Source organism: Pholis gunnellus (genome assembly GCF_910591455.1).
Source record: "Pholis gunnellus genome assembly, chromosome: 18".
Classification (NCBI taxonomy): domain Eukaryota; kingdom Metazoa; phylum Chordata; class Actinopteri; order Perciformes; family Pholidae; genus Pholis; species Pholis gunnellus.
Genome location: NC_136545.1, coordinates 400,091 through 416,750, shown reverse-complemented (window position 1 = coordinate 416,750; position 16,660 = coordinate 400,091). Strand labels below are relative to the sequence as shown.

The following is a 16,660-nucleotide window of genomic DNA, read 5'->3' as shown; positions in this document are numbered from 1 at the left end:
TGAATGGAATTGCATACGTATAGCACCTTTATAGTCACTACATGCCATTCACACCCATTCACACACTGATGGGCTACCATGCAAGATGCCAACTGCCCATCAGGACTAAACTTATTCACATTCACACACATTTTTACACCGAAGTCACAGCCTTCTCGAGCAATTTGGGGTTCAGCGACATGGGCTGGAGGAGCCAGGGATTAAACCGGCAAACTTCTGACTGGAAGACAACTCGTTGTATGCTGTACGGATTGTAAAGCCCTATGAGGCAAATTCAATTTCTCTGATATTGGGCGATACAAATAAAATGGAATTGAGTTTAAGAAAAAAGAGAGGAAAAGCTCAGATTACAACACACACACGTCATTCTCTGCTCAGGTAGACATTACTCCACATTTACACTACCGTTCAAAAGTTTGGGGTCACTTAGAAATGTCCTTATTTCTCAAAGAAAAGCACTGTTTCTTTCAATGAAGATAACATTAAATGAATCAGAAATACACTCTATACATTGTTAATGTGGTTAATGACTATTCTAGGTGGAAACGTCTGGTTTTTAATGAAATATCTACATAGGAGTATCTGGAGCATCACATTTGTGGGTTGGATTATACTCTCAACATGGCCAGAAAAAGAGAACTTTCATGTGAAACTCGCCGTCTGTTCTTGTTCTTAGAAATGAAGCTATTCCATGCGAGAAATTGCGAAGAAACTGAAAATTGACACGAAATTGTCTGGGTGACCCCAAACTTTTGAACGGTAGTGTACATGGAGGTTGTTTGCTGCTATATTTATGATCTGATTGTCATATATAATAATACAAATAATCAATCCCTTATTAGTCCCGCGGTGGGGAAATGTATTCTCCTGGAATTCAGATTGGAATTTAATTTTTTGTTCACAGGAGTAAGATCAGGGCTAATGTAGGCATTTCTGTTACAGTATTGACTATGAACTAGAGGATGAAAGTAACAAAGTATATTTATTTAGGTAAAATACACAAGTGCTGCTGATTATATATATATATATATGAACCAAGAAAGTTATTTATTTTGCAATGCTGAGCTATTGAACTGTAGAAAAAAGGATGAACTAATTATCATGCAGGGCTCAAGTTGTCCAAAAAATAGAATTCAAATAAATACTGAATGATAAAACTTGGTCAGAACCGCCGTAAGTGAAAGCCACATACTCATAATACCTGCAGCTCAGTGTCTGGATAACAGAGGCAGTCTGGGAAGTTGAGGAGTCTAAACAAACCTGATGGATACAGAGATATGAATAACAGTTTGAGGGAAGTTAAATAAAGTGAAATGTAAAAGTATGGATGTGCTCTGCTGGAGCAGACAGGAGGAATGGGGATGACCCTGGTGAACCCCACAGTGATCACAAGTGAAGGTCACAGCTTTACCTGAACCAACGATCAGAGTTTTGGCTCCACAGCAGTTGAAGCAGTGCAGCAGAGATCTGGACTTGATGTTGGTGTTGAGGAACGCGACCGAGCAGCCGACCTTCGCCAACCCGAACCAAGCGCACAGGAAGTCGGGCTCGTTGTTCATAAGCAAAGCGACGCAGTCTCCTTTCCTCAGCTTCACGCTCTCGAGGAAAACGTTGGCGAGTCTGTTGCTGCGCAGGTCGACCTCCCGGTACGTGTGGACGCGTCCGTCGTAGATGACGAACGGCTTGTCGGGGATGCGCTGCGCCTGCTGGATGAACCGGTCCAGCACCGTGCGCACGCTGGACGTCAGTTTGGACAGCTCCAGCCTCACGCCGTACCTGACCACCTTCAGCAGGAAGGTCAGGTCCCTCCAAAAGTACGGGAAGCAGAGCATCTGCAAGACGTGAGCAGAGAAAAGACCCGCGACCAGGGCCGAGAGCCATCCCATAGACAGAGTCATGTCTGCGGCTGTGAGACAGTGAAAGGGAGGGGGGACACGGTGGAGACAGCCGGGGACACGCGCCGCTCAATTCATACTCTGCTACTTGGTCCAGTCCAGGTGGTAAACACTGTCTGCGTGATGTAAGCGGCCAGCCTACAGGCGCTAAGCCACACGACGTGTGACCGGCATGAGAAACCCTGACTTCAAAATAAAAGAAGACAATTTGAGTAGTCCAGAATAACATAATATCACCAGTGATGGAAAAAAAAGTGTAGATTATGAAATAATTACAAACAAGAAGTAAAATAACATTAACAGACAGAATTATAAACAGAAAACTATAATCATGAATGAGCATGAAGGTGGTGGCACAAAACGGTATCAAACTCAAACACACAACACAGAAAGTAAGAGCAGAGTTTGAGGCTTTTATTCCAAAAACAGGCAAGGTTCAAAACCAGGAGATCAGTCTGAGAATACAAACTTAACAGGCAGGGGGGCAAGGGTTCAGGCAGAGAGAGAGACAATGCTGGAAAGCTAACGGATGCAAACTAGTCAATGGGGCAAATGGATGGTTGTGGTCTGGTAGACTATATCTATGCTGCAGGACTGACGGGGGAATGGGGAGCAGGTGAGTGAGTGGGTGGCCAGCATCAGCAGATACTCAGCATTAAAAATTACTGATCACATGGAAAAAATGATCAGGACATCTCTATCTTTGACTGAGCCTTAAAACTTTCCAACAAGAAATAATAATTATACATTTAAATCTAATTCTCCATGATAATAATAATAGCAGTTGCAGGCAGCAAAAGGACAACTGATTGAATTGAAAACAGTCTTGAAGGTACAGCACCACAGTATTTGCGTTTCACAATAATGAGAAAAGTACCAGACAAAATTTGGACTCATTTAGTCACTAAAATACCACGACTACAGGCTCAGCAACAAATAGGGGCCTACTTTAGCCATTTTTACATAGTTGAATATATGCTATGATAGCGTATCATTCGCTCTGCTGAGAGAGGGGTGATCTGCAGTCCCTCCACGACTTGTTCACCTCCAGAACCCTGAGGCGGGAGATAAAGATAGTAGCTGACACCTCTCACCATGGACACAAACTCTGTGTCAGGAGGCTGCGGTCCAGGACCAAGACCTCACACCACCAAAACAATTCCTTCCCTTCTGCAGTTGGACTCATTAACAAAGCCCGGGACCACCGCTGACTCTGACACTTACATCCCCAGGACAATTTCTTCTTTGCGCTCCTTTCCCTATTAATATACACGTGACACTCTAATAATATACTTGTTTTAATATTTATCTGTTTGTTTATTTACCATATCTTTATATTTGATTGTAAATGTCTACATGTTTCTATTTTTAAATCATGTCTTGTATTTTACACTGTGTTGATTGTTGTTACGCACTATCCACGATAGAAGTTGTGTAGCACGAGAGTTTTTTTATTTTGAAGGGCAAACTCGCCACACTTCCTGTATAACTGATTTCTTGAGGCAACTTGTCAGGTGTTTCTCTGGAAGTGAAATCACGTGACAGCTACAGTTGAAGTGAGTGGGTGGGCGTGCTGAGGAGCCCCTCCTGTGTTTACTAGTCAGATAACAGAGGGACAGAGGGAGTGCATTGTGGCGGGTTAATGCTGTCTGTGTGCTCCACCGCTACCAGAGACAGTACACACCGGGTCCGAGGGGAAGCTACTGTACTGCCACTGAGATGTTTCTCAGCTGAAACTTCAAGTCTTCTTGAGCACAAGGAAAAGTAGCAACAGAAAAAAGTTTCTTTGATCAAATGAAGCACTCGGATGTGATGGCTAACATCAAAAGGCAGAGGATAAAGTTCTAACTTGTTGTAGATGTTAACACTAGTGTTTCTCTGAAATAATATACAGTGTAATATATGAAACATAATCTAAAATATTCAGCCAATCGTTTGTGTTTTTAAATCCCCTCTTACATATTTCTTTTATAGAAAAGTATTAATGAATATTCTGGATTTGGCCATCCCTCACTTGTTATTTTATACATATTTTTTTATCTTAATTTTATCCTCCTGTGTTTTTATGTTTTCATAATCCCTATGTTGTTTTCATTTTGATTTGACTGTTGGTGTTGTTCATCTGCTGTTTTTTTTGTAAATCACTTTGGAACCTTGTAAAGAAAAGTATTTTATAAATAAAGTAGATTATTACTATTATTACATTAGAGCCACCCCAACATAAACACCCTTCGCTGTATAAAGGGACGTTTTTGACCTGACAGCGGTACTAGAGGACAGGACGGGGACACCGATATCATTTGGAAACATCCTTTGAGAATCCCCAAAAAATTCCTGTTTGTCTGGCCATTAGTTGAGATATTTTGTCGTTTTTTGTCCAAAGACTGATGGAGTGATCCTCTGAGTGAGCTCATGCCACTAACAGGGTAGAAAACTAGCAAGAGTCATTTTGGCAAGTCTCTAGAATACATTCAATTTGCTGGCATGCAACTGTCAAGTGTGCACAAATTGACTCACGCAGTCACAAACCAGAACTGTCAAAGGAACTTAGGTTCACAATGCTTTTGTATCGAGCAGTCCTTCATGATTCTATGTCAACGTTAACATTCCAAACATCCCACAAAGGCTCTACTTCCTTATATTTACCAAAGGGCCTCGTCGACAACAACGAGAGAATGTTTCCTACATTCACATTAGAAACATTTCAAAAATGTCAGGCCCACTGGGAGAGCAGTGCAAATGAATGTCTGCACTATACACTGTAAAAAAAAACCTTGCCAAAACTTAAAATATCAAGGCAACTTGATGCAATCGATTTTCAAGTTTTCTCAACTTTTGACTACGGTAGTTGACTTAACTAAGATTTACAAGTTTGGACAAAAGTTCTGCCAACTTAAATTTTCTTGTTCACAGAATTATGAAATTCCTGTGAGGGTAACAATAAAATTCTTGTTTCAGTGCCATGTATTTCTACCTTTGACAAACACAGATATTTGTGTTGAATAAATATACTATTCTTGTTTCAGTGAGACAAAAAATATACGTTAAAAATCAATACAAATTTATGTTGCTATATAATTGTATTTCGAGTTCTGCCAACTTCAATTTTCTTGTTCACAGAATTATGATATTTCTGTGAGGCTAATAATAAAATCATTGTTTCAATGCCGTGTATTTCTGCCTTCTACAAACACAGATATACTAGTTGAATAAACATATAAATCTTGCTTCAGTGAGATAGAAATGTTCCTAGATAACTCAATGAAAATGTATGATGCTGTAATTGTATGAAAGGAATTCTCAATAAATACATTATAAATATAATAAAAAGGCACACAGCTCAAAGTTAGCTAAAACCTTGTTTATTTCACCTTGGTAAAAAGGTTTTGAACACGAGTTAAATGTACTCAATGAGGTCAGTCTGGCCTTCAGTAAATGGATTGGCACTGGATTCAACAAGGCAATTATGCAAACAGTCAATGCAATGAACTTGAATATTTAAAACACAACATACATGTCCCTGTATATATACACATGTATATCTAAATATATGTGTATGTATGTATGTATGTATATATATATATATATATATATATATATATATATATATATATATATATATATATATATATATATATATATATATATATATATATATATATATATGTGTGTGTGTGTGTGTGTGTGTGTGTGTGTGTGTGTGTGTATACACACACACACACATACGTATACACACATATTTATATATACATACACACATATGTATGTCCTATGTGCAAGCTTGTACATAACAATGTATTGGCACTGGATTCAGCAAGGCAATTATGCAAAAAGTCAATGCAATGAACTTGAATATTTAAAACAACATACATGTCCCTGTATATATACACATGTATATGTAAATATATGCGTGTGCGTGTGTATATATATAGATATAGAGATATATGTGTATATCTCTATTATATGACATAAATGGTTAAACGAGAACAAACAATGCATTCAAACAGGAACAGAACGGAACAAAACATAGCTTTAGGTCCTGTCTGGCTTCTCCATCAGATTTAAAGCAAAAGCTTTGTTTTCAGAGACCGTATGCGCTGTGAGCATCGAGAGCCAAGCTCAAAAAAGATCGTCTGAATCGATTCGAAGGTATACCTCATCTCCTTTGGATAGTCAATGTTCATGGCATACAGTAGGCCAAAGAGGTATCCAAAGGCAGTAGAGAGGTCTGGTAGGTCATGAAGTACGATGGTCCCTTCCAACACAACCGCTACATCGCTCACATTTGGTGATATGGCAGCATCATCATCTTCAATGATGGTGAGGATGGCAACAGACACACCTCTGAGGACTGTCTTCTCATGGTCAGTGTCCTGAGGAAGAGCAACACATGCATGATTGAGTGCTAAGGAAAGTTTAAAGACAAAATACATTTCTACTCATTCTAACTTTAGTACTATTCTACTGGCTCTTGCCATTTGGCTTGTGGAAGTTTTAAAAAGAAATGTTAAAATTGTGACTCAACAGCACGGTTGCTATCACCCACCAGTGGGACAGTATAGGATTTTATTGTGGATCGCGATTAAAACACTCACAATAAGTTGATCATGAATATCCTCATGAGCGATTTGAAAAAGCGGTCTAGCTTTTGGTATCACGGTGGAGGAGTGAAAAATAGATCCTGATTTTAAAAGAAATACACGAATTATCGCATAAGAAATAACAGACTCTAATTTTTCTTATTTATGCAGTAAAGTAACAAAAAGTAAGATTATGTAATTCCAGTATATTTTAGTGCCGTTGTATGAGTTATTATTGTGAATATTTTGGCCAGAATAATCATGACATGACATTTTTATATTGTCCCATGCCTGTTCACCAACCTTGTATTGGACGAGTATTCTTAAGAAGTATTTCTGCCAAAGAACAGCCAACAATGGCTAAAATTGGGAAAAATGGAGGCTCCACGTGCTGTATTGAAACTATTTACATTTTTACAACCTTGTCCTCTCCTCAAATGCACTGTGTTCAGCAGCCTGCAATTCAGTCGACATTTCACGGTATTTTTGTCACATGACTGATGGTCTTAGCCAAATCAATCATGGCTTCCGAGTTGTGCTGAAGAACGCAGAATTTAATGCATTTTACAGGATCTGGTTAAAGCAAAAGGATTTTTTGTGGCGAGATTTTAAATGAGACATGTAGAATAAAATGTTTTTGATGAATTATCATCATTTTACTTACCAAACACTCCAGGAAGAACTTCGTTGGGTCATCCCGGACAAAAAAGGGCAGGCCCCTCAGTGCTGCTGTCTTTCGGTGAGACACAATGTCCGATGTCTAAGGAGTATTCAGTGGAAAACACAAAAGCATAACAATTAGTATAGTGCCTTAGTGAAGTTACACAACATCTGACATTATTTATAGTAATGAGGAGGATAAAGCTCAGGTCAGACCCAAGTATCATGCTTAAGAATGAAAAATCCAATCCTGCGGGCAGTTTTACTTTCTACTTTTACGAAATAGAAATACTATTTTCAACTGAGGAGAAAGGCTTTGGTGGACAAGGCTTCTTAGACTGCTTAAAATGTTGAGGCCAAAGTGAAGACCGGCCAACAGGTTAACTTATCAGGGTTCCCACGCTTGCCTTGAAAAAAAATTCCATGCTACCTCCTGATTTTCCAGGTACCATATTAAGTGATGATCTATAGGCCCCTGAAGCTTTCCGCCCCCATCCGCGCCCCCCTCCCCTCACACACACAACCCCCTTGGACACCTAGTGTGGTAGACCCAGGTTTACCACACAGTTAAAACACAGCTACTTACATTTGAGGATAAACTTGCATAAGAAGTTTCACTGTAGATGTCAAGGCTCCCGTGTTGGCTGGGAAATGCATGTATTTGACCCTTCTATTGAGATCGCGAGTAACGTGTCTCGGTTATTATTCCCGAAGTCCACCAATCTGAAACTATACTTTTAAAGTCCATATCACCAGGTTGCCTGCATCAAATTCCAACATCCAATATACCAGATAGGATGCCAAGAGCATGCTCTACAACATGGGATCATCTATTTATATCTACAGTAAAAGCTGTTCACATGTAAAGGGTTTTTATAAACTCATCTTAATTCTGTGCTCAATAGTTTCATTTTATTACTATTTTACACATAAATAAAATTTTCCAGGACAACTGTTTCAATTTCCATGTAAGTGTTCACTTTTGCTCAGTTTCCATGACTTTTCCAAACCTGGAAAATGAAAAAATAAATTCCATGTTTTCCATGGTTTCCAGGTACCGTGGGAACCCTGCTTATGCATGACCTTAGCTTCAGGCACTTCACTCACCTGTTCATCAAGCTTTTCCAGGAGGTCTTCCATCTTCTCACCAAAAGCTCCCTTCCTCGTCCGGTAAAGTCTCAGCAGACGAGGCACATATTTTTCAAGGGATGCACTTAAAGTCCCCAGGAGGTCTTTGCTGGTGATCCGGTTGAATTCTTCAGATATCTTAACATAACAAAACAATGAAATACGATGTGTACATAAAATTCCTGTTCAAAGTATGCACCATTTTAAAGGGATATTTCGGACTGTTTGAAGTGTGTTTGTATGAGGTTCTTCTCCATAGTCAGTGTACTGCTGTGGATTTATTTTAGACACCTAAAAAAACGTTTATCAGTTTAAGTGTACGCTAAATTTAGATTTTTTTTTCCAACTTTTTATCCTGCTGTCAGACAAATCTTACTGAAGGGGAAATTAAGCCTTTATCAATGCTCTACTCAAAGCCATTAGACAGATACAGTAATTTACCTCACAGAACACAAGAGTTGCTGGCCTGCCACTGCCTTGATCGGTTAGTTTACATTACTGTGACTTTATAAGTTAGTTTGGATTAACCAAAGTCACAACAGTCCCCCAATTCTACTAATAACAAATAATGATTTCTTTAGGTGTCTAAAATAAGTTTTGCTGCTGCCGTGTCCAGAGCATTACATTGCATTTCTGTCTATACACTGAAATAGCATATATTTGCATACAGAAATAGTTTGAAAATATATATAATTTAGTTCCAGCAATAAAGTTCCATTAGAAATTCAATAACCTTGACTTTAATTGTTTTCAGTTTGACAGCAGTTTTTTTTTACAAATTTCGGGATTGATGGTGTACTGGGGTGCAGTGTGTTGGAGGGGCCTGTAGTTGAGTGATAGGACAGGACAGGACAGGGTGTAGTAGAATTTGTCAATATATCTGTCCACCACCAACAGCAGTTCCTGTATTTATTCAGTTAGAGTCAATGTAGTATAATCGCTCCTGCCCAATCACACACACTACAATAAGCATTATAAGACAATAAATAAGGACAGCCTTACCTCCTCAATGGAAAAAAGTGCAGGCCATCTCTCCTGGACTTCTGATACCATAGGCTGCCCCTCTACTACCTCTCTCCGTCTAAGGGAAAAGGTCAGCTCCATCTTGTGCCGGATCAATGTGATGTTCTTCTTTTTCTTCTTAATTTCGTCGACCAGGGCAACTCTTTCCTCCTCAAGAGTAGAATCGTCGTGATGTTGTGGACAATCTGGGACATGATTGACCTCCCCACGTTTGGGCTTTTTCAGGGTGAACGGGCTGTCATCGTCATCTTCCCCTTTTCTTTTTCTGTTGACATCTACCTCAATGCAGCCCGCCTGACGCAGCTTTGACCTGTAGTTTCCAAGCTTGTACCTGATACTTGTTTTTCATCCATCATAGCCCTTAATGCTACCTGGCTCCTTCAGGCATGGATACTTGAGAACCAACGCAGAGGCAACTGATTCAAGTTCATCTTTCTCAGGGTAGCTTTTGATTTCAAAAATCTCACTATCCACATCTTCCACAATCAATTGAACATCGTCTGGTCTCACACTGTTCTGTGATGATGTTCCTGCTTCACTGTCAGATTGTTCAACATCATTTGCTTCATCTACAGTGTTGGCTCTTGCTATTGTTCGAAAATCCTTAAACGTGCAGTTTTTATGTTTTCTACTTCTGTGAGAACTGAACGTTGGGCGAGTGTTTGTTTTAAAAGCACACCTGAGAATGGGACATCGTACAGTTTCTCGATTCTTTAAATGATGTCCGAGATGGTTCCAAAAAGTTTTTTCACTGCAGATCTCTTTAAAATCACACAATTCACATCGAAATGTAGAATATTCAAGGATTTTCCCAGTTGTGTGTGATCTTGAGAGGTGTGATCCTAATGCACCAGGTGTTTTAAATACACATACACAGTCCGTGTGAATACAAGGCCAGTGTGCACCTTTTCCGTGACGAAGACGATAATGTTTCAGAAGAATCTCTTGACTGGAGCTTGCGAATTTGCAGAATTTGCACTGCATCCAAACCCCCCCTGAAACAAAAGACACATATAGGACATATTCAGTTTTTCAAAAAGCATTTAAGCTGCAGACCTTGTAATTTGCAAATATATAATAACTACCATGATACAGCTTTATCTCATCAATAGGAGACATACATGTATCCCATGGAAACCATAACAACCCCATCCATGTGACTGAATAAATAATGGCCAGGTCTGTCATACAGGGGGAAGAGGACGTGAAAAACATGAAAACATATGCCTGCTAGAAAGGATGGCACTGCAGTATTGAGTGAGTGAATTTTCTTAATGACATTTTATATCAAATCATTTTAAGAGGTAAAGAAAAGGTAAGCACATTGTGTTGATAGAGAAAACCTGCCACAAGTTGTTTTATTTACATGTTTAAGGATTATACAAAGAAGGCCAATTCCTTTATAGATGCTTTAGTAACAAGGTCTTAAAAATCTTAATTTGAGTATATATTTTGCCAGCCAAATCAATTTGTTTGGGATATTAAACCTTTGTTTCTTTATAATGCATGTAATACTTAATTTGTATGTATACAGAGCTTGTAAAATGGTAATATAGTCCATGAATAAGAGATATGATATTACAGATAATTACAATCCCTCCTCTATAGTGGAGGTTGGTTTATGGGTTTTAGCCGGTTACACCTACAGTCTATGGGCGTATCTATGAGTTACACTCGCTGTCTTTTTGATTCCTCACAGTTCATTATATTTGTACTCACTCTGGTGTTTCAGAAAATAACGCACAGCACAGCACAGCACAGCCCATACAGTAATGATGCCTCTGTTCTTGTTCGGAGCTCACACGCGATCTGCGGAGGCTCGCACTACGGCGGCAAGCGCGAGTGTAAACAACGCTTTACCAGCTCACACGCGCCAACAGTCACAAACCGCCGCAATACTGACGTTAAAGAATGCTTCACATGCCGGCTTTTTTACTCTGAACAAAGTAACTTATAACACAACAGTGTTGGCGCCAACAGTGGGCGGCTCCCCCATTTGAACAGACCTTGATTCAACATGTTACTAACGTTACCTCAGCTGCCGCCCAAACGGAATGATATCACCCCATATCTCAAGTCCCCACGTTATACACAAAACATACACTACTTTATATACATTACAGCAGTAAAGAGGCTGTGTAAAACGTTCTAACTGGCTTGAACGTGAACGTAACCGCCATACTGGACCGGTGTTTTAGGCCCGGGAAAGACTGGCCTGTGTTCAACAAATACAATTCAAGTGTCCACTATAGCATAGCGTGGGCGCATTGCCGAAGCAATAAATGCTGCATGTAGCCGTAAACATCACCGTTATATAACGGGGCTTACATAGTATTCTACACACAGTTAATAACATAGCTAACAAAGCTACATGTGGTAGCTAGCTAACTAGTTGAACTCATTTAATTCATCTGTTGGTTGAAATAGGTCAGTGCACATTACTGATAACATTGGTTGTCTAGTAAAAAACACACTTACCTAACTAGGTAACTTCAGGTTAGCTTCAAATAGTTGTCCAATGTCCAACATCGGTCCAGGTAGTTAAACTTTCCATCCACAAGATGTCCGACCACCACACTCCGCATCGCTGTCAGCCCCGACTCAGACGCGAAAACCCCGTACATGACAGCAACACGCATGCGCGCCGTCGTTACGGGGTTTCCAACTCGAAAAATAAGGCTTCACTCAGAAATGCTTGTTAAACCGTTTTGAAATTACTTATTAGGGAAACGATAGGGAGGAGTTTGCGGCTCCACTCAGAAATGCCTGTTAAACCGTTTTGAAATTACTTATTAGGACAACGATAGGGAGGAGTTTGCTGGCCTGGCACGTTTTTGTTAATTTCATATGGCAAAGCTTTGTTTCTGAGTCAGGTTGATTTGAAAACATGTATGAGGTCAACAATTGCTAGTTGTTTTTTTTACAGTGTACCAAGTCATCCATGTCACCGATATAAATGTCTTGCTCATTTTATGGAGTTAATGATGATCTGGTTTCAGAACCATCCATATCCCTCACCTTCTACACTTTCGCTGTGATCGTATCAAATGATCTGTATTATTTTCATATTTAGTTTATATCTATGAACAAGTACTGAACCTGCACGGCTGAAATGCTGAACACTGAGGTTTGTCCTTCTGAAACACAAAGAAAAGCAGCCATACAAGGAGAACTGGTCTGTAGAATACAGTACAGTAGACTGAAGACTTAAAGTTCTTTCCTCCCGGCAAATGTTCAAACCTCATAATGTCTTACCCTTTTAACCACTAAGCCTATTTTGAGCCCTCCGCTCGAACATGTCATACCCGTACTCTAAGGGGCTTATCTCGCTAACTACAAGGTCTATTTGAATAATTTCAATGGTATTATAACAGTAGCACTTGTGACAGTTTTTTAATATATGTACATATCAGTGTATATGTTACTGGTTAATGCTGAATGAATATAACACACAGCTCAAATAAAAAATGTTCAGGTTCGCCTGAAAAGAAAAGCACTTTTATTGATTTGAAATGATGCTGTCCTAGGCTTAAACTCTCTCAAATCATATCGCAACACGTCAGCAGTCCTTTTTAAAAAAAAATTGGCTTTGATAGAGTGAAGTATGCCTGAGAAATCAAGGCCGGTGTACAGGTCAGCTGAGGTCAGCCAACGTCAATTCTGATTTTAGAAGCAGCAAATATAGCTCTTTTATTGAACTTTTAAATACTATATAACTATTTATTTCACTTCTTTTATCACTAATAGTGTTCAATCTATCTAATACAGCAGTTTGGCATCATTTTGAGAGCCTCTGCTATATAAAAACCTGTAAAATATGGCTAATTTTCGTCAGAATTTCAGTTTTACGGGATGTATTTGAACCTAACACAGCCTGTGATTGGCCGATTTGCGCAATTCTTACAGTTCTGAGCCCGGGAGACTCTGGGCATTGTAGTGATTCGTTATTTGAGTTGTTTGACAGAATTTTAAGCCAATAAAATAATCGAAAACTGTGATCCGCCCCCATGGGTCAAACCCATTGGCCAAAACTGAAATTATTATTCATTCGTCATAGAAGCTCGTCAGAGACTCAGTTTTTTTAACAGCACAGCAGAGAGACGGCTTCGATATGCCAGCATGGATTATTCTTCTTTTTTTTTCGATTTTCATCCAGGAAACATCTAAAAGGTACGAAGCGTTTCAATGTTTATGATGATGGGCTGAGTTGATATCTGTGGCAGATCAATAGTAACTTTATAACGGTTTAAAGTAGAATAATTTGGAGGCGATAGTTCAATGCAGTTTGTTCTCCTCGTGGTCCGGGATATGAAGTGTGTGTGTGAAAGTGCTGTAGGTCGCGGCTGGGACCGATAACGGTGAACATTGCTCGCCTTCTCCTGGTGAGAAATAGGTGAAATTGTGGTAGTACTTGTAGTACCTTGAAGTACTTTGTGTATATATATGTTTTTGAGTGATTAAAATAGGTTACATGGTCCATTTGATCAGAATCTCTTCGTCATGTACGTTTTTGAAATATTTTAAAATATCATTTAATTCGTTCTCAAAAGTGATTTGTACTACATGTGTACACTCTGTCGCCCCCCCCTCTAGAGCCCAATTGGGCTCTGCTCGGGATCTAAAGGATATAGCACTATAGCATCACCCTACAAATCAAGTCAACATGTAATGGTAAATGATAAATGGACTGTACTTGTAGAGCGCTTTTCTAGTCTTTCCGACCACTCAAAGCTCTATAACACTACTTGTCATTATTCAACCATTCACACCCATTCATACAATGATGACAGGGTCAAGTGTCTTGCCCATTGACACATCTACATGGGACCAGCAGAGCTGGGGATCGAACCGCTGATCCTTTGATTGAAGGACGACCCTGCTCTAATAATGACACTAAGCCACAGTCGCCCCCCCCCCCCCCCCCCCCCCCCCCCCCCCATGTAATTTCAACAATATTGTGAATTTTCAAAGTGGAAGATTTTTCACTTTGAATGGGTGTGAAGACACTTGTAAGGCACTTTATCTTTAGCATAAATCAAATGAGCTCTAGCACAATGAACCAATGGCCTACGTTTCAAGTAAAGAAAATAAGACAGAATCTTACATGAGTTAAATAGAAAAGTTCGTCTTTCAGAAGAAAAGGCAAAACAACTGCTTTGAGCAGATGCTTTTCTCTTCATTTATTTTTTCATTTAGTTATTTTATCTTTTTTTTTTTTAATCTTTTTTTTCGACTTCCTTTCCTTGTGGGAGAAATGGACCTCTGTCTGCACTGCCAGTAGTTTGAATCTGGGCTTGAATAGAGTTTATTTATCTTTTTAAGGCAACATTTGTATCTTACACATTAAAGCTTTACCTTAAAAAGAGAAAAAAAACAAAAACCTATTCATTTGGAACCAATCAGTGTGCAGATCTTCTTTGTGCCCTGCAGTTAAACGTTTTTTGTCTTGGACCTGAGTATCTTTGCGTGGAAAAACGCACACTTGCTTCCTCTTTTGAATAAGGTTATTGCCATTTACATGCACAGCATACGCGATGGTGCTCGTTGGTGAACTAAGCCCAGTAACCAATCGATTTGACTGGTTCAACTGAGTGACCGTCGACCTTAAGAAACCTCCACTCCACCACTGCATGGTCTACATTTTCCAGACAGCCACAGCTACATTTTTACTTATTTACTTTTCTTCTTTCAATTTCTACTCATTGCAGAATTGCACAAAGTAATGCTGTCTTTGTTTCTTTTCGTCAACATTGTACAGCCATGCTATTTTATTCAACTTCATTGGAATTGCCACTAGACGTAGCCGTCCAGGGGTTCAGTGTGAGCAGCCACCTCGTGTTGCAACCAGCACACTGTGCTAACCTTAGAAAGTGTTGCTAATGGCGTATGGCTGAGACCCCTGTACCCTGATGGTTCAGCATGAAGAAACAACCTGTTACAGTTGTGTGGGCGTCCCAGATGTTGCGTCAGTTGTCTTCCGCTATGACACACTACACAAGAAAATATGAACAATGGTTTTATTGAAGCCCATTTTCAACTTTTGGCTGATAAGGTCTGAACTTGGCATCAGTCCAAGTATGGATTACTGACCTGATGGGCCCAGAGGCTTCTAACCAGAGGACAAGCTCTAAAGGTCAGACTACAGTTGTGTATTGCCACTCATTAATATGCAGATTCAATTAGGGCTGCAACAACGAATCGATAAAATCGATAAAAATCGATTATCAAAAGAGTTGGCAACGAATTTCATTATCGATTCGTTGTGTCGCGCGATTATTACGCCACTCAATAAGTCGTGGAGATGTTTGAGTGTTCACAGCAGGCCCGGTCGCCTGAACACCGCAGCTCGGAATAATGGAATAGGACTCCGGTTCTGTAGCTGACGCTGACCGGCGTATAAACGTTGACAACATGTCATGACAACACCGGAAGTTGATTTACGCGATTTGTATTATTTTTTGTTTATTTCTGCAATTATAATACATTATATGTATTGCCATTTTGGGTACCTTGTGTTAAACTCGTAACTGCTTCGCCGTTGTTTTACTTATGATAGACGAGCTTTTGTTTTTGTAACATGACCATTAAACCGGAAGTTAAGCGGAGCTCAGAAAGATGAGAAATGGCGGGTGAAAACAGCGAATTTTTTCTTCCCATTCTGTTATTCTACTGCTGGTCTACCAGGCGAACACGGTAAAGTTTATTCAGTTAACTCATTAAAGTACTGTTATACTTGTAGGTGATAAGAGACAGAGTATTTTGGGTAACCCACTGAACCCCACTCCTGATATTAGTCCATTTCTTTTTTTAAATTATTACTTTAACAGCTCAGGGATGTTCAAGCAACCTGTTTGTGCACTTTCTGAAGATGTTTTGCACTGTGAATTTACACTGTCAGCTCTGTTTTTGAAAAAAGGGTTAGAAATTAATGCTTTTTTGTTTTTTTATCCGATTCATCGATTAATCGAACAAATAATCGACAGATTAATCGATTATTAAAATAATCGTTAGTTGCAGCCCTAGATTCAATATTGTAACATTGTGAAGTATTTTGGTTGTGGTTAGATTGATTGATGAGAAAAACATTTTTTACGTTATGTTATTTGAAAAACGATTTATGTGTTTTGCCACCTCTCAGACTGCCCCTGTGCTGCTGTAACATGTGAGTTTCTTCTTTGCAATCATTACATTTTATCATATCTGTATGTTTCATAATGACCTAAGCTAAAAAAATTCCTTTCCCTCCGCTCTGTATTCTTCTCCTCTTTACTTTGTTTTCTTCTTTCCCCTCATTTCTAAGTGTATAAGACAAGTGAGGGCAAGGGAGACAAAACAAACAGGATGAAACTAATATGGGAACATCCATGAACTCTG

The 16,660-nt window shown here is 39.4% G+C and overlaps 1 protein-coding gene across 1 annotated transcript in view; it reads right to left on the bottom strand.

Annotated features, from left to right (window-relative positions):
- slc27a6 (solute carrier family 27 member 6) overlaps nt 1-1,898 on the bottom strand; it is a gene marked incomplete at its 5' end in the record, with an annotated part of 39,203 nt that extends 37,305 nt beyond the window's left edge. The window contains one exon of the mRNA XM_079178654.1: nt 1,412-1,898. Within this exon, the coding sequence (XP_079034780.1) occupies nt 1,412-1,898 (487 nt within the window). The remainder of the gene's footprint in view (nt 1-1,411) is intronic.
- Nucleotides 1,899-16,660: the final 14,762 nt, after the last annotated feature.